Consider the following 19,996-nt stretch of genomic DNA (forward strand, 5'->3'; position numbering starts at 1 on the left):
GTAACTCTGATCTGTAATGAAATCAAAACCTAAAAGTCAAGGCCAATAGAATTTTAAAAATAAAGCAAATGTTTGCCTGAAATAGAGAAAAATTATACACTGCAGAAAAGTTTCTTGTTTTTGTTTTAATAAGGAAAATTGCTACCTGGAAACTCTGGCCTCAAAGCACAATTTTGAATGGTATTCAAATACAAATATTAAAAATAATAACATCAAGAAAATCCATCACCAAATGCAGAGAAATATATATCCCAAAGCTCCTGGGAAGGTTTTATAATCTACAGGGGGTCTGCAACATTGCTTTCTTTGTAAAATATTTGCTGGTGCTCAGGGAGGACATTCAGGCTTCCATCAACCCCAATATGACTAGGTCAGTCTGTACAAAGACACATCTCCTTTCACTAGACAGAATAAGAACAAATCAACCATAACTACTGTTCTTTGCGTAATATTTCCTCATAAAAATCCCTGTTTTTACCGCCTTGTCTTAGTTTTGCTTCCCTTCCCTTCCTTAATCCTTCATTATTTTTCATATTTATACATTGATTTAACATTTTCTTCTTACAAGACACCTTTTACATACATTATTTTATTTTATTCTCATGGGAAACAAATATTATCATCTTGGCTTTTAAGAATTAGAAGACTGAGGCCTAAAGCACTAACTGACCAGTTTAAGATTTCACAGTGGAGGAAGGAGAACCCCAGTTTAACTTCTCTGACTGCCAGCTACCACTCCTCAGTGGGCAGACTTCTCGATTAACCGTTTTTCTTCCTTTCTTGCGGTTCTTCGCGCCTTGCTGGGGGGCCGCTTTGTGCTTACTCTCAAGGACTAGAGCCAGCCCCGACGTCCTCCTGCTGCAGCTCTCCTGGAGCACACGCCAAATCTCCGGGGAGGTCCCTCTCCCGGTGCTCCCCTGACACTCTGCGCTTCCCGGTGAGAGGGGTCAAGATCACAGCCCGATGAAAACCAAGATTATGCAGTTTCTGAACCTCAGCAACAGCAAATCCTTTGATGATAGAAATGTGGTGCAAGGCACAAATAAAGAGGGTTCTAAAAACAATTCTCTCCATAGTTGGACAATGAGAAAAGTCAGATGATCATGAACTTTTTTGTAAACCGACCAAAGAAGGAATATGATCTCCCTCAAATACTAAAACCCCTTCTACCCTAACCTTCCGTGAAAATGGCCTGAACAACACAATCCATCGCTCCTGCATTCCAGCGTTAAATACACAATATTACTGCTAAAAACGTCGCAAGTCCTGTCTTCCCTCATGAGAATGAAGAGAAGCTGGCTGTAACAGGGTTTTCCTGTCACCAATCTCACTCTGACACCTGTCTCACTATCACCTTTGTTTAAATACAAAACACTGCATACCAAGGGACAGAAACCAGAAGTAACGAATATCCACGTGCCCACCATTCAGTTTTATGAAATCATAACATGTCTCATATTTACCTTTGTATATTTTTAATTTTAATAAAAAACTATGAACACACGTGGAAGCATGGTTTGTATCTCCTCCCTATACTATTTTCCACCTCCTAGAAAAAGACACTAACATGAAGTTGATGTATTCTTTTAAAAATATATACATGTAGAATAAAAATATATATGAAGAATAATAGGATTACTTAGTAGTTTTTTAAATATTATATGAACTATGCATTTTATAATACAGCAGTTGAGATAGTCTAACCAACCTTGCTAAAATAGGACAGGAGAGGCTTAATGAATTATAACAAGAATCTTTGTAAATATACTTTGAAAGCACACATAAGTAGGGAGATCTGGAGGTGCAAAAACATAGAGGTCAATTAAAAGTAGTAAAGAAGCACTCCAGGCCCAGCTGGGGAAGTGGGAACAGAGACGCCTACACAAGGCCTGCACTTTGTAGTACATCCTGTTCTTCTGTATCTTTGCAAACACTTCCAAATGTTAGATTTTTAGGTTTTACACATGAAAAATGACAATGAACGACTGGTGGCTTTCATTTGCTTTCCCTCTGTTACTAGTAAGGGTGAACATCTTTTCATAGGTTCATTTGTCATTCTGGTTACACAATTTGTCACCTTCACCAAATGTTCACCCATTTCTGTCTTAGGTTGACTTTTACTTTTTATTTGGAGGAGCTCCTTATGGATGCTGAATGCTTACTTGACATAACACTATACTCTTATTATAATAGCTAAAATTAAAACGAGCAACCATATCAACTACTGTTGAAGACACAGAGCAACTGGAAGTTTCATACACCACTGGAAGGAATGTAAAATGGCACAACTATGTGGGAGAGTAAGTAGTTCATTGGCTTCCTAGAAAGTTGAAAGACGACTACCACACGGTGTAGCCTTTCCACTCTTTTACCAAAGCAAAGTAAAAGCATATGTCCTTACAAAAACTTGTATATGAATATGCATAGCTTTACCTATAATAGCAAAACACTGGAAATGATCCAAATGTCTATCAATGGGTAGATGAATAAATAAACTAAGGAATGAAGCACTGCTCCATAAAAGAAATGAAGTATTATATATACTACAATATGGATGAATCTTAAAATGATTATGAAACAAGCCAGACCAAAAAAAGGGGGAAAAATAGGGCACACATCATAGGATTCCATTTTTTAAAATCGAGAAGGTATAAAATAATCCATAGTGATAGAAAGTAGAAAAATGATTGCCTGGGTGAAGAAATGTAAGGAAGTGCAAGGAGGAGAGATTACCAAGGTACAGAAGGAAAATTCTGGGACCTTCTGCTGGTGGTTTCATGGGTATATACATATGTCAAAACTCATAAGAGTGTGTAAATATGTTCACTTTACTGTATGTCAACTTAGCAGCCTGTAAAATTTAAATATGCATAGTTTATTTTATATCAATTATAACTCATTAAAGCAATTTCTTAAACTTGCATAAGAATGGGGCGCCTGGGTGGCTCAGTCGGTTGGGCAGTCGATTTTGGCTCAGGTCGTGATCTCATAGCTTGTGGGTTTGAGACCCACGTCGGGCTGTGTGCTGGCAGCTTGGAGCCTGGAGCCTGCTTTGGATTCTGTGTCTCCCTCTCTCTCTGTACCTCTCCCACTCACACTCTGACCCTCTCTCACTCTTTCAAAATATAAACACTAAAAAAATTACAAAAAAAATAAAAATTTCATAAGAATAGTAGGAGAATAAAAGAGAATACTAACCATGCTACACTTCTGTCTTCTAAACATCTTTTAAAATACAGGTCAAAAATGTTTAAATTCCCCTAACCTTCTCTTTACATCTTTCTAAAAATTAGCAAAATAATATCTCATGTAAATTAGAAATAATGAAGGGTGCCTGGGTGGCTCAGTTGGTTGAGCATCCGACTTTGGCTCAGGTCATGATCTCACAGTTAGTGGGTTCAAGCCCCACGTCGGGCTCTGTGCTGACAGCTTGGAGCCTGGAGCCTGCTTCTGGTTCTGTGTGTCCCTCTCTCTCTGCCCTCCCCTGATCACACTGTCTCTCTCTGTCTCTCAAAAATAAATAAATGTTAAAGAAAAATAAATTTGTTTTAATTAGAAATAGTGAGAGGGGGTGGGGGCATTACAGACAAAAAGTTATCCTGGAGATAAATGGAGAGCTAGGACTGAAATGGGAATCCAGGTCTTAAAAAGACTGCTCTTACTCCAGGAAATTCATATGCTGGCTACTGATGGTAGTAATTGGTGTGTCAACATACAAAATATTCCATTGGGCCCACTCACATGGTTGAGAACCTTGCCCCATCAATCCAAGTCTGACCTAATGATAATATAGTAAAAGAATAAAACTTACCAACCTATACACTTTCTGCACACTGATCTTAATCCAATCTCATTTTTATCAAAGGTTGTAATCATTTTTTCTTCTCAAGCAAATTCCACTTTCATGTCCTCTCACTCCACCAGCGAAATGAACCAGCAAATCTGTAAGTTCTACTTCACTGAATACCAGAACCACTGAGCCACAACGTAGACCAAAAAAGTCTAGACACAACTAGCCTTCTTTTTTTAGAGCAGGCTCCATGTCCAATGTGGGGCTTAAACTCATGACCCTGAGATCAAGACTACCATGCTCTACCAAGCAAGCCATCCAGGCATCCCGACACAACTAGCCTTAATGGTTTCAGAAAGATGGTAATTGTTAAATATTTAAGCCCCTGAAGACAAAGACATATGAGTACCTACCATCTCCAAAAAGATGTGTCACAAGCTTGGCAAGCGTTTGCTTAAGGTCAAACTCAATGAGCTTTGTGGCCTCCATGGTATGTGTCTCCTGTTTATAGGCAGAGCGAGAACTCTGTTCAAAGAGCTGTAGGCTTTCTCCATCCTTTATGCCAGTAAATAACTGCAAACCAAGAAGAAAATGCATAAATAAAAACAGTATTGTGGTTAGTCTATATGAAAAAAACATAATATGGGAATAAAATCCATTAAGTCTTCTAGTCAATGAACATACTGGAATTAACATTCATTTAGTACTGACTCTGAACAAACACTATGCCACATGTAATAGAGAGTCTTTAGGGAACTAAAAACATTGTTATGATATTTTTTCATCTCTTCATTTTACTTTGGCTTAACTTACAGTCATTTCCTCAAAACTGACATTATCCTCAATGCTAATACACATAGCACTGAATCAGGCTTTCAGATTCTAAAATTATATCCCAACATCCTACAGTGTCCTTACAGTGTGACCTGAGACTAGGCAAAAAAGTATAATCCAAGAATTAAATTCTGAAAAATTCATGAAGTCAGGAGACATGCTGGACTTTGCTTTTAACCTTGTTATAACCAAAACCCGGGACATAATTCTGCCATTTACTATCCAGGTAAACACAGGGAAGTGTTAAGGTAGAGAAATCTCAGGTAATGATTCGTAAAGTAGAAATAATAACACTAAATTAAGAGGCTTTGTGATAATTTAAATAATACATGAAAAACATAGAGCAACTGGCACATTGCGAAGGATAAAAAAAAATTGATTACCATCACAATCATCAGTATTAATCACAACTATTACTAGTCATGAGCTGTTTTAGCACAAAATAAAGCATCCCTATCTTTAACAACTAACTAGATCTTCACCTGCTAAGAGAGGACTAAACATGGAGAACTGGGCAAATGAATCTATTATTCTTTCCACCTAATGTCCCATAAAATAAAATTTTTTTAATGTTTTAATTTAAAAAATGAGTCAACTGCTGTTTCTAGTAACATTGGGGTGAATAATTAGAACAAAATCTCCTCATAAATCTACTAAAACATACAAAAATTCTTAAGAGCAGAGAAGTAACACAATAGAGAGGAACTACTTAAAACTCCCCAAGAAAGCCCAAAGCCAGAAAAAAACCCAACATAAGCCAGAGAGAAACACTGAGAATATCTCCATCTCCAAAGTACCAACTGAAAAGGTGAACATTGGCCATGACAGCTTCCCGTGACAAGTAAGGCTAAAGTGAAAGCAAGGCCCACATATCTGACCAAGTTGGGTTATCGAATAAACAGTTCTAAAGCACTTACTCTCATGATAAGGATGAATACAAAAATAAACCAGTTCTTGTACAGACTTACAGTCAAGGCTCACATGACCTGGGCAAAGAGAGAGAACCTCAGGCTGTGAAAATGGACTAAGGCAATCACAGACTGGAAGTTCCTCTAAGTGCCCACCAAAATCAAATAAAAACCTTATCAGAAAAAGATTCTATTATCCTATAACTCAAATTAGTCCTATGAGAGCTGAAGACTGTTCAGCTGCCAAAGTCTATGTCTTTCCAACACTTACTTTAAAAGTAACTTAGAACAACAAAAAGAACAAATAAAACTATTAAGTACCATGCTTTCATTATGAAACAGTCAATGACCAACTTTCAAAATGATTTAAGTTAAGTGGGGGGTGGGGAGGGGTGAGGGAACTAGTGAGATACTAAGGTTGATCTAAAATAGCCACCAGAAAAAGTAAGTGACGTTACGCGTGAAACTGCTACGACTATTCTAGGAGATGTGACTTGGGACCACAAGAAAAGGACTGAAAAGCAAGCCCAAGTATAAGTGACCATCCGCCAAAGGCATGGTTACAATGGAAGAGAAAAAGGTGAAAATAATGAAAGACATCCTTTGACAACTGAGTGGGAAAGAATAAAAAGGCAAAAGAGAAAACTTAGGGCTCCATAAAATATGGCAAATCTAAAAACTCAAGAGAATTTATGAAACTATTCTCCAACCCACCCTACCAAAAACAAACAAACCCAAAACTAAAACTTCCCCTGAAAACTCTGCACTTTGCTACACTAACAGAAGAGGGCACCAGACAACTATAAATTGTTCTGAACAACCAAAACCCACAAAAAGTAACAGAAGAAAATGAAATAAAGCTAAAGAGAATTATTACTATCCCCCACTCCAGAAAATCAGAAAACCATTCAACACAGTGCAATGGATGAAGATATAATCCTTTCTCCCTCTCCCCCCAAAAAAGTCAAGAAGCAGATGCAGAAGCAGAAGCAGAAGCAAAAGCAGAAGGTAACATACTACTTGAAAAGTAAATTTAATGCACTAAACCACACATGTGGTGTATAAACAATGGATTGAGTCAGAAACTCAAAAATTAAGAACAAAACTGTATGAAAAGCAGGAAGAAATGAAAAGAGAGTTGATTGAACTCAAGAAAAAAAAATAGCAGAAAATTATCTCAGAATGGAAGTCTAAATTGCAAAGTATGCAGGAGTTAACAGCCTCAATGAGGACTTAATAAGGGGCATTAAAGAAAAGCAGGAAGACAACCAAGATAAGAACAATGAGGTGAAGAAAGAAGAGATAGAGAGAAAGTGGTGGAAATATAAGCCATTTAAAGAAGGAATAACATATATATAATTGGAAGTCCCCGAAAGAGGAGAAAGAAACAAACACTGGAACAGGACTAATGGGCACCAGATAAAATAAGAATCTGAGAAAATGCACCTGGGAGGACAATTGGGAAAAACTCTATCAGACTTCAGAGATAAAGACGGAAAATCTCCTAGGCCTCCAGACAAAATGACCAAATAAGCTAGAAGGGCAAAGCAATCAGACTAGAATCAGACTCTTCAAAACAACATAGAAAACAAGACAAGAATGCAGCCACATTTTCAAACAACTCAATAATAAAAAAAAAAATTTTTTTTTTGCATGGACACAGAATTTTATATCCAGCAACACTGGCCTTTGATGATCAGGTCTACAGAAAAAGTTGTAAACATACAAGAACACAGGGATTTTCACATTAATGAGCATTTTTGAAGAATTCAGCAACTAATAAACTTTATTTGAACAAAGCATAATTGGGAAATATTCAACTAAAAAAGAAAAACTACAACATTAATGATGAATCACACATTAATATATAAAATTGTAGATGTGATACTAAAACTAAGTAGAAATAAGAGAACAAGAAAAGGAAGGGGGGGAGCAGAAGTGCAAATGGAACAAATACACCTTGGTTACTATATACACGATAGGTAATAGGTAAAGAAAATTTTTAAAACAAACTGGTAAGTTAAATATGAAAACAGTAAAATAAGAACATTTAAAAAGATGTAAAAATAAAAGTTACCATTAAACCAAAAATATGAACCTTTTTAAAAGAAAAAAAACCAATTCAAAAGCAAAAATACATCTGATGAGGGGCGCCTGGGTGGCTTAGTCGGTTTGGTGTCCAGCTTTGGCTCAGGTTATGATCTCACAGTTCATGGGTTCAAACCCCGCGTCAGGATCTGTGCTGACAGCTAGCTCAGAGCTTGGAGCCTATTTCAGATTCCGTATCTCCCTCTCTCTCTGACCCTCCCCTGTTTGTGCTGTCTCTGTCTCTAAAAAATAAATTAAAAAATGGACAAAAAAATTAAAAAAATACATATCTGGTAGACAAAGAAATATGCTGAATATAAAATAACCATAACTATACAATATTATTGTGGAGTTGAGACCAAACATCTCAGGCATTGTGAATAAACATGAATGGGTTTAATTCACCTTTAAAAAGAAAAAAAAGAACAAAACATTAAATGTGGTCACAAAGTAGGACCCCACTAACTTTACACTCTTTACAAGAAATATACTTTAATCAATGTTAAAAATAAAGGAACAGAGTAGAGTATAACAAGCAAACAGAAACAAAAACTCAAGTAGAGTAATCATGAAATTAGAAAACAGAAAATTCAGCCAAAAAGAAACCCCACTAAACATGAAAAAGAAGACATATTAATTATTAAGTTTCCAAGTCATTATGAATGCACAGTACTAATCAATATTTACAAATCAAATAAGACAGAAATCACATTTATTCAGAAAAATCCATAGGCGAAGTCCAGTCTCCAGTTCATGGCTTCCGTGTTGGGAGTCCCCAGAACGAATGGAATCTCCCGGAGCCTCCAGCAGCAAGTTCATCTTTGACGTGGCTCTGGAAACTATCAGGAAGCAGCCTACTGGCCAGCCTGGCAAAGCCACACCAGACCCGGGACCTGAGTGGCTGCTACCAGGCTTCAGGAGGTGCTAGAGCCCTACTCTCACCCTCCCCGTAGACTAGGCAGGCTGCAGCAAGCAGAAGCAATTGGGTTCTTTCATATCAAAACAGCAAAACACCAAAAAGGAAGTTGAGAGAACCCAACTCTTCACTATCCAAGCCACACATAAGCCTTCCTGATACACTATAACCATGTGCCTTGCTCCACATGGAAAATAATCTCCAAGCAGCCAAGAAAAAAAAAAAAAAAGGAACGAAGAAAGGAAGGAAGGAAGGAAGGAAGGCAGGAGAAAAAAAGTAAAATCCATAGGAGACACAAAAGACACACTTAGAAACACTAATAATAGAATTTAATAGACTATTCTTATGATTAAATCGAGCAAACAAAATCAACTTGAGTAGAAGACCTAAACAACATAACTAACAAAGGAAAGTTGATAGAAGACCTAACAACAGAATAAAGTTTTGTAATAAAGAAAATTTATGTGGTTTAGGTCTTCTACATTCTTAAGTTGATTTTGTGTGCCTGGTTACACACACACACACACACACACACACACACACACACACACACACACACACTACTCCCCTAAAAATATATCCTTCTTATCAAGGACCCAGACAACATATAAGTATGCTCCATAAAGAAGAAATAAGAAGTATGGCCCATAATAAGAAATAATAAGCTCCATTCTGACTACAATATTATAAACTTAAAAGTCATTCCAAAAAAAGAAAAGAGCACACAGGTCCTTCTACATGGAAACTGAAAGAAAAGAAAAAGAAGGAAAAAATTTGTCAGGCAATAGGACGAAGGGACAATATCCAAATACATAAGAAACTTTTGGAAGATGACAAGGGGATAAAACATAACTAGAAAAATGGGAAAAACACACAAATATACAATTCACTAAAAAAAAAAGATATGAAAATGACCCTTAACATATGAAACCTATTCAAAATAGAAATGCAAATTAAAACACTGACATATTATTTCTAATCTATGACATTAGTGGAAATTAAAAAGCAAAACATATTCTTTTGATGAGGTTTGGGAAAACTTGTACTCATACAGATTGCTGAGAGAAACAGAAACTGTTAAGAACGCATCTGAAAGCAAATTTGGCAATATTTGACAAAAATTACATTTGTGTTCACTTCCTGATGCACTCATTCCACTTCTACCCTGAAGATAAACCTTAGGAACTAATACCTATGTTCAATGTTTTCATTGTAACATTATTTGTAACAACAGCATACTGGAAACAAAGAAATGTCCACACATAAAGAGTGAAGTTAAGTAAATATGGTCTATCCATACAATGGAGTATTTTGCAGATACAACAAAGAATGAAGGTCTCTCTGAATTGATATGCAATGATTCCCAGGATACACTGTTGAGTGAAAAAAGCCAAGGGCCAAAAAAGCACTTATCATACGCCACTTTAAAAAAAAATCAATGTTGTGGCTTTTCATGTAAAAAGGGGGGGGGAGGGGCGCCTGGATAGCTGAGTCGGTTGAGCGTCCAACTTCGGCTCGGGTCATGATCTCACGGTTGGTGGGTTCGAGCCCCACGTCTGACAGGCTCAGCCAGAGCTTGGAGCCTCTTTCCAATTCTGCGTGTCCCTCTCTCTCTGTCCCTCCCCTGCTCAAGATCTGTCTCTCTGTCGCTCAAAAATAAATAAATGTTAAAAAAAAAACATTAAAAAAAAGGGGGGGAATAATAATATATACACAAATCTGTTCATTTGTATAAAACAAAACTGAACAAACAGCATAAAAACGATAAACTGCAAACTAAAGAGATGAACTGCATAAAGGAAAGGACGTGGTAACACTGTTGACTGGGAGGGATCAGTGAGTCGGACTGGAGTCAAAAGAAAGAGGCACTGGGAGTGGGGACGACAGGAATAAGACTTTCTTAAGGAACATTTTTTGTATAGTTCTGATATTTAGAATCATGGTAATACTTTGTCTACTCAAAAGATTAAAAACAATTAAAATCCACCCAGATGTGGTTGAGAACTCAAACTGAAACAACACCAGCACTAATTCTATTCTTACTAAATGGCACTGCCACACTGAAGATGGCAGAAAAGAATTAACTAAAGCAAATTTGAAAAATTATACTGGAACTAGTTTGTTAAGCATAAAATTATTATAACAAATATTGCATGTGCCATGCCAACATTTCTGAAACTATCAATGTTCATTCTTGAACTGATCAAGTAAGCAAATACACTGTAGGTAATTAACTGTCAAAAAAATGAGGAGGAAGGCTAGAAAGACTCATGTGATAATGACTTGGAATTGAAGGTATCAATATGAATTCATATTTTTTTACACAGACACAGATTAAACAAGTAAATAAAAGTACAATGTAGAGGTGCCTGAGTGGTTCAGTCAGTTAAGTGTCTCACTCTTGATTTTCAGCTCAGGTCATAATCCCACCGTCATGAGATCAAGCCCCATGTCCCTCAAGCTCCTCACCAGACATGGAGGCTGCTGGGGATATTCTCCCTCTCTCCCTCTCCCTCTGCCCCTCCCCTGCTCGTGGTGTTTCTCAGAGGGGAAAAACAAAAAACAAGTACATATACACACATTTCCTAGTTCTGTCCATTGAGGGGACCTAGAAACAATGACCTTATAACAGCAATAATGATACTCAAGCCTGGATTTCTAAATATCATTTTTTAATGAAAAAGCAGGGCTCCCTAAAGAAATGAATGATTCCAGGGCTGAGGCAGAGAAAACACACCATGAACCTGAGATATGAAGTGGAACCAAGGAATGATGAAAATATGTCAAAAGAAACAGACTATTTGAAGGAGCTCCCAATGGTCAAATTGGGGTCAACTGAAAAGCCAAATAAATTGTTGTTAAGGAACTATAACCCACAAAATAAATAAATATTCACAAAGTCATACTGATATAAATAATTAATTGAATAAATACATATAAAAGAAGGTAAATTCTAACAATAAAATTCTAAATGATAATTTTAGAAGAAATGATGGATTTTAAAAAATGACCATTTGGCAAACACCAAAGTAGTAATCATTTCAGGCAATATTTCTCAATGGATTCTAAAGTTAGTGGGGCTAAATATATTGAAAAAGAGGATATTTATATAGTTTCAAAATATCCTCCCATAAGAAACTTATTAATTACAAAGGGAAGAATAATCACTTCTGGTGCAGAAATCTAATAGATGCCACCTTTACCAAGTGACCAAAATTAAAAATTATACATGATGACACCATGTGCCTTTTAATACCCAAACAAGAGCACAAATAACTTATAATGTACTATGTAAATGCAGATACTGATCCCAAAATAATTACACAAAAAACCAGCAAGGAGTATCTAGTATTCCTGTGGATAAAAAATAAAGCGTTTTTTTCCAGGAATGAGTACTACTCCAAGGACACATTAATCAGAAAAAAAGGAGGAGAGCTGAACTAGTAAGATGAAATGAAAGAGAATATTTCATTAGTAATGGTACAGAGAAAAAAAGAATGAGGTGACCTTGGTCAAAACGCATACCCAGGTAGAAGGTGTTATTACACCTCCCCCCCAAAATAAATAACTGATCAGAACTGTAAAAGGCCCAGATTCCAAAAGATACCTTTTATAATCCATTAAAAGTAAAAATCCTATTACATGATCTAGCTGGATAAGGAACATTTACTCACAATCACACATTAAAAAAATACATTGTACTAACAATGTCAAGTTATTCAACTAGAAAAGGAAACTGGAGCTGAGTCCTACAGAATGACTCTGGTGTAACTAACAAAATACATGAGAAGAGGGCCCACAGGGTCACAGCCCTGCTCTATGTCCACTCCAAAAGATGAAGATGAGCCTTTTTATTTTTATTTAATGAGATAAAAATGACAGAGCATTGTATGACTTGTAGACAACATTATGACTTTATGTATATACTGTGAAATGATAAACAAAATAACTTTATCATCACACACAGTTACAAATTCTTTTTTTTTTTATGATGAGAAATTTTAAGATCACTCTCTTAGCAAGTTTCAAATATGCATTTACAGTATTATGGTCTCCTGTCACCAGGTTGTGTTTTATATCCCAGGACTGACTTATAACTGGAAGTTGTAACTTTTGACCACCTTCACTCATTTTACCCACCTCCTAACCCACTGCCTCAGGCAACCAGGAACTTTTACTCTAGAAGTTCAGGGGTTTTTAGTATTCACATATAAGTGAGATTACACAGTATTTGCCTTTCTCTGACATTCCACTAAGTATCAAAACCCTTCAAGGTTCATACATGTTTTTCATCACTGAGTATGAGGTTAGCTGTGGGCTTGTCATAATGGCCTTTATTATGTTGACATGGATTCCCTCTGTACACATTTTGTTGTGTTTTTACCATAAATGGATGTTGATTTCTGTCAAATGCTTTTTCTACATCCAGGGGGATCGTAGGATTTTTATCCTTCATTACAGTGATATGGTATCTCATAATGATTTGCAGATCCATCCCTGAACCCCTGTAATAAATTCCACTTGGACATGCAGTGTGGTGCTTTGAATGTACTGTTGAATTCAGTTTGCTAATACTTGTGCTACTAGTTGGGGATTTTTGCATCTATGCTCATCAAGGATATTGGCCTCTACTATAGTCTTACCTCATGTTATTGTGTTCTCCTTCTTGCACTTCACATAAGTTGCATTGTATACAAATCGAAGATTCAAGACTTCATTGGAGGAAGTAACATGTGGTGAAAATGGGAAGAGAACTACAAGTGGAGGGGGAACTGAGTGGCTCAGTCAGTTAAGCATCTAACTACGGCTCAGGTCATGATCTCCCAGTTGTGGGTTCTAGCCCCAAATCAGGCTCACTGCTGTCAGCACAGAGCCAACTTTGGATCCTCTGTCCCCCTCGCCCCTTTCTGCCCTTCTCCCATTTGTGCACCCATGTGCACTCTCGCTATCAAAAATAAGCACTGAAAAAAAAAGTGGAGCCAGAGGATGTGACTGAACTGCTGCCATCTTGTGATAAAACTCTAACAGATGTGGAGTTGCTTCTTATGGATGAGCAAAGAAAGCAGATTCCAAAGATGACATCTACTCTGGTGACAAATCTGTGAAGATAGCTGAAGTAACAGCAGGATTTATAAATTACATAAATTTAGTTGGTAAAACAGCAGGTTTGAAAAGATACACTCCGATTCTAAAAGTTGTTATACTGTGGACAAAATGCTATCAAACACCATAGCACGTTACAGAGAAATCAAATGTGAGTCAACTGATGCTGCAAACTTCATCATCGTCTTAAGAAATTGCCACAGCCACTTCAGCCTTCAGCAGCCACCAGCCTGATCAGTCGGCAGCCATCAATATTAAGACAAGGACCTCCACCAGCAAAAAGATGACAACTCCTTGAAAGCTCAGAAAATGGTTAGCATTTTTTAGCTATAAAGAATTTTTAATTAGGTTATGTACATTGTTTTTGTAGACATGTTGTTCACACTTAATAGACTACAGTATAGTGTAAACATAAATTTTATATGCACTACGAATCCAAAACATCCATTAGATTCACTTTATCATGATATTCACTTGATGGTGATGGTCTGGCACTGAACTTGAAATATCTCCAAAGAATGCCTGTAATTTCTTTAATTGTATTGTTTTTGTCTGGTTTTGGCACCAGGGTAAAGTAAGTTTAAAAGTGCTCTCTCCTCTTCTGTTTTTTAGAAAAGTTTGGGAAGGACTGGTATCAATTCTTCTTTAAATGTTTGGAGGAATTCACAAGTGAAGCAATCTGGTCCTGTGCTTTTGTTTATAAGGAGGTTCTTGATTACTGTTTCAATCTCCTTATTCATGATTAGTCTGTTCAGATTTCCTATTTCTTCATAATTCAGTAGTAGATTATGTTTCCAGGAATTTATCCACTTCCAAGCTGTCCAATTTGTTGGCATGCAACTGTTCATAGTAGTCTTATCACTTACATTTCTGTAGTACTAGTTGTAATGTCTCATCTTTCATTTCTGATTTTATTTATATTGAGTCTTCTCACTTTTTTTCTTGGTAAGTCTAGCTACGGTTTTATCTATTTTGTTAACCTTTCCAAAAAACCAACTCTTAATTTCACTGATTTTTTTCCCCATTTGTCTTTTCAGCTTCCGTCTCACTTATTTCCACTTTGCTTTTTCTTTCTTCTACTAACTTTGGGATTCATTTATTTTTTATTTTTCTGGTTCCTTGAGTTGTAAACTTAGATGGTTTACGGGAAATATTTTTAGTTCTTAATTTTAGATGTTTATCATTATGATCTTTTCTGATAGAACTGCTTTTGCTGCATCCCATACGTTTTGCCTTATTGAATTTCCATTTTCATTTGTTTCATGACATTTTGTTATTTTTTATTTCTTCTCTGACTTACTGGCTCTTAAGTAACATGTTGTCTAATCTGCAATATTTATGAATTTTCTAGCTTTCATCTTTTATTTATTTCTAGCTTATTTATTTATAGTATGAACCACTGTGACCAGAAAAGATGTTTGATATAACTTTATTAATATTTCTTCTGGGGCCCAACATATGACATGGCCTATAGAGGGGACAGTCCATCAGTGTTCAAGAAGAATGTGTACTGTGTTGCTATTGGATGGAATGTTCTGGAAATCTCTGGTAAGTACAGCTGATCTAATGTTTTAAGAGTTTTAAGTCCTATGTTTCATTATTTTTTTCATTCTGCATGATCTATCTATTAATGAGAGTAGGATACTGAAGTCCTCTACTGTTTCTGTATATTTGGCTATTTCTCCCTTTAGGTGGGTTAATATTTGCTTGATATATTTAGGTGCTCTATGTAGGGTGTATAAACATTTAAAAATTTAAATATCCTCTTGTTGGCTTGACCCCCTTTACCATTATATAATGGTAATTCTTTGTCTCTTATTAGTCTTTTCGTAAAGTCTATTTAGTCTTATATAACTATGATATCTCAGCTTTTATTGGATTTCTAAGTACATGAAATATCTTTTTCCATTCCTTCACTTTTAGTCTGTGTGTGTCCTTAACCCTGCAATGAGTTTATTTATATGAGTTTTTTGTAAGTAACATACAGTTGAGTCTTGTATGTTTAATCCATTTAGCCACTCTGTCTTTTGATTGAAAGATTTCCATTTATATTTAAAATAATTATTGATAGGTACGTACTAATTACCATTTTGTTAGCTGTTTTCTAGTGGTTTTGTAGTTTCTTTGTTCCTTTCTTTTTCTCTTGTTCTCTCCCTTCGTGATCTGATGATTTTCTGAAGTGGTATATTCAGATTCCTTTCTCTTTATCTTTTGTGCATCTACTACAGGTTTTTGTTGTGTGGTTACCATGAGGCTTATATAAAATAGGGTTTGTAACAATTTACTTTAAGCTTACTTTGAACGCATTCTAAAGCTCTATCTTTATCTCATGCATCAATTAAATTATTGTACAGTTATTTTTGCTACTTTTGTCTTCTAACCTTCATACTAGAGTTATAAGTGATTAACCCACCAACACTAAAACATTAGATTATTCTGAATTTAACTACATAAATAACTTTATAGTGAGATTTATACTTTATGTTTTCCTCTTACTAATTAGCACCCTTTTATTTCAGTTTAAGGAAATCCCTTTAACATTTATTTTAAGACCACTCTAGATGAACTCCTTCAGCTTTCTCTTGCCTATTAAACTCTACCTTTTCTTTAATTCTGAAGGACAGCTTTGCTGAGTCCAGTATACTTGGTTGGGCAGCTTTTTCTTTGGCCCTGTGGAAATATCATGCCATTCCTGCAAATCTTGCTAACAGTCTTATGGGATAGGAGGGTATGTAGGAGTTCTCTTGCATGTAACAAGTTTTGTGTGGGTTTTTTTTGGTGTTATTTTTCCTTTTAAGATACCATAGTGGAACTTAAGAAACAAATCAAACAGGGGTGCCTGGGTGGCTTAGTCGGTTAAGCATCCAACTTTGGCTCAGGTCATGAATTCACAGTTCATGAGTTCAAGCCCTGTGTTGGGCTCTGTGCTGACAGCTCAGAGCCTGGAGCCTGCTTCAGATTCTGTCTCCCTCTCTCTTTCTGCCCCTCCCCCACTCATGCTCTGTCTCTCTCTCCTTCAAAACTAAAAATAAACATTAAAAAAAAGAAACAAAACAAAGACAAACAAAAACAATAGACTCTTAAATACAGAGAACAACTGAAGAGTGTTGTATACAATGCAGGTGGGTAGGGGAGACAGGTGAAATAGGTGAAGATTAAGAGTATACTTATCACTAAGAGCACTGAGTGATACAGAATTGCTAAATCATTATATTGTATACCTGAAACTAATATAACATAATACAATTATACTTCCGTTAAAATTTAAAAAAATTTTTTTAAGATTCTGTCTTTACTTTTAACTTCTGGCAATTTACTTATTGCGTCTTAGTGTTCATCTTATTTTGAACTCCTTGTACTTCTGAGATCTGGATGTCTATCTCCTTTCCCAGATTAGGGAAGCTTTCTACCATTATTTTTTCAAATAAGGCCCTTTCTCTCTCTCTTCTTCTGGGACACTATAATACAAATATTCGTCTTGATGGTGTTCCATAAGTATCTTAAGTTATCTTTACTCTCACTCTTTTTTTCTTTTGGCTCCTCCAACTGGATGAATTCCACTGCCCTGTCTTCAAGTTCACTAATCCTTTCTTCAGCTTCATCTAATCTGCTGTTGAACCATGTACTTTTTGTTTGCAGTTATTATATTCTTCAACTTTGCTATTTCTTTTTGGTACTTTCTTATATTTTCTATCTCTTTGTTAAAATTTTTACTTTACTTATTTATGTATCGTTCTCCTAACTTTGTGAGCGTCTTTATGACCATTATTTTGAACTCTTCATCAGATAAATCATTTATCTCTGTTTTATTAAGGTCTTTTTCTGAGGTTTCATCTAATTTTTTCATTTAGAACATATTCCTCTGTTTCCTCATTTTCCTTAACTTTCTGTGTTGGCTTCTGTGCATTTGATAAAATGTCCCCCTTTCCCACTGTTCATGGAGTCACTAGTGTAGGAGGTTAATCTTATCATTCAACCCTACCCCAGCACTTGGTTAGTTCTAAAACCTCTGTGATTCTCCTTTGTTCTTAGTGACTCCCAGTAGTGGAGGGTGTTTCAAGACCTGTCACTGTCTCAAAGGGGAGGATCCAAGTTGGTACCTAGATATAGACTGATCAGCAGCCAGACTGTAAGGCGGCAGCTTTTAATGTATGGAAAAATACCTCTTTCAAAGGACAACTGGGAGATAGGAGGACAGACAGTTAAGAATTGTTTCTTTCATGAACACAAGCCCTCCTGGCCACAAGAGCCAGGCTATCAAATGATGTGTTCTCTGGGTGGCAGTCACAAACACCAGGGCACCAGACAAAGATGGCCCTTTTCAGAAGATGCCATCTTGTTATTGTACCACTCCAAATGCCCAGCTGAGTGTCATGTAAAGAGTTAATGAACACTACAAGGAAGAATCCTTTTATACTGCTGTTATTTAAGGACACTGAATGCATAAAATATTTTTTACTCTGATGTTTGTATTAACAATATGGATATTTTAATGTGACACATGGAGGTAAAAATAAATGGCCCTTGCTCCATGTCACTTACAAAAGGTACAAGAAGAACAGCATATTTCTCATCAAATGCCATCCAATTTGATATTTCCTAAGGTTCTAAAATGCTGTGTAAACAATAAAGCCATATGGTTTTATTGTAACTTTATGTAAATACATATACATGTATTAAATGGGTTTTATGTTCCCCTCATTCTGGGGCTTAAATAGTCTTCTTGACACCAACATCATTGTTACCAGAAAAAAAAATGGAATCCTCTCTCAAATTTCCACTCAAACAAATGAGAGGCGCTTGATCATTTAGGAATTCAGAGCCTAAAGTCAGAGATTTAGTCCAATGTGGTGATTTTCCTGGTTTTCAGGGTCAAAACTAAGAGTAACAAAAAGTAAACATTCTCTCAAACTAATACTAGAACACAAAGGTTAAGGATGTCTCATCAATCATGCCCCTTCCATAACCATCACTACTGCTGAACAGGTGAAAGACAAGCACGATGGCGGTTCTCCAGTCTTACACAACATGACAGCCCTAGGACGTGTGCTCACAAAGGAAGAGAGCACCCTTCCCCATCGTCATGTTCTTGCTGACAATATTAATCCGATCTCATATTTGTAAGGGGTATTATCATTTTTAAGGAGTACTTTGTTGATACATTATCTCTTTCCATCTGTCATAAAACCTCCCCACCAACCCCCACAAACCCTCCCACTCCTACTATGAGTACATTACACAGGTGGAATATAATGTGTGTCTTGTCCAAGCTTTGTCAGTTAGCATAATTCAGGGAGTCCATTTGTGCACTACACGCTTCAACTATTCACTGTGGCCAATTGAGTTTTAATAGATCAGTCAGAAGCACTAGCACATCTGTGCAGATACAGAAAACACACAAAAATGCTGAAGGAGGATGAGGGGGACAGTTGGTGTAATAAATCCAAAACCCACCACTGTCTCCCCAAAAGCGGCACACATTCTGTTAAGATTTACGAAGGTATACAAGCAGATACATTATTTTAAGTGTACTAAAAAAATATGTCACTCCCATATGAAACTCCCATTTCAGAGATGGTAGAGCTTAGGACAATGCTAAGTAAAGGAAATCAATCACTTTAAGACTATTTTTCAAAATTTATAGTATCTAATAGTATATGCAATATAGAGGGATAGCCAAAAATTACTTGTAATATATACTAAACACTCAAGTTTGAAAAACTCTCAAAGAAAGAAAAGCAGTAATTTGTAAAGCCATGTGTAGGCTACAACGCAAAAGAATAAGACCACTGTACAAAACAAATTCTGGGAGCAAATATAATACTGTAACTAGAAGGAACTTTACAGATCAACAAAACCGACTCCAAATAAGAAAATGAAATCCAGAGAGGGGAAGATCCGCAGAGCTAAGACTACTGAGCCAATTAACCATCACAATGGGACTAAAATACTCAGCTCACCCTGATTCCAGGGACCTTTAAAATGCTGCTTCTTTCTTAGCTTTATATGTGAGAGACATCCACTGTTGATGAAATTAAACTTGATTCCCATTAACTGCACACAATAGGCTATGTCATTTGTTTTTCTAATCAAGATTTCTTCTATTTCTATGACATTTTCTTAAGTGTCCTTGCACAAACCCAAATGACCAATAACATAATCCCACCCCAACTGAAATTACTTACAAAAACCAGGGCAAGTGGTTCACAAATGAGAAAAGAATGAATGTGAGAAATTAATTCTAATCGGGTATAAAACTTAAAGTGGATTGCAAAAGCCAATTAAGTTTAAAATTTAGAAAGTCAAAGGGATTTTTCAAAATGGCCCAGATTTTTAAACACACATTTTTAAAAGCAA

General features: G+C 36.2%; 1 protein-coding gene across 6 annotated transcripts in view; it reads right to left on the reverse strand.

The window, feature by feature from the left end:
* FARS2 (phenylalanyl-tRNA synthetase 2, mitochondrial) overlaps positions 1-19,996 on the reverse strand; it is a 511,516-nt gene that overhangs the window by 346,833 nt on the left and 144,687 nt on the right. For all 6 annotated transcript variants that reach the window (XR_003910723.1, XM_029944535.1, XM_029944536.1 and 3 more), the window contains one exon: positions 4,204-4,363. Coding sequence is in view for 5 of the 6 variants with exons in the window: in XM_029944535.1 (XP_029800395.1) it covers positions 4,204-4,363 (160 nt within the window). In the remaining variant the exon portion in view is untranslated. The remainder of the gene's footprint in view (positions 1-4,203; positions 4,364-19,996) is intronic.

This window comes from Suricata suricatta, chromosome 7 (genome assembly GCF_006229205.1).
Source record: "Suricata suricatta isolate VVHF042 chromosome 7, meerkat_22Aug2017_6uvM2_HiC, whole genome shotgun sequence".
NCBI lineage: Eukaryota > Metazoa > Chordata > Mammalia > Carnivora > Herpestidae > Suricata > Suricata suricatta.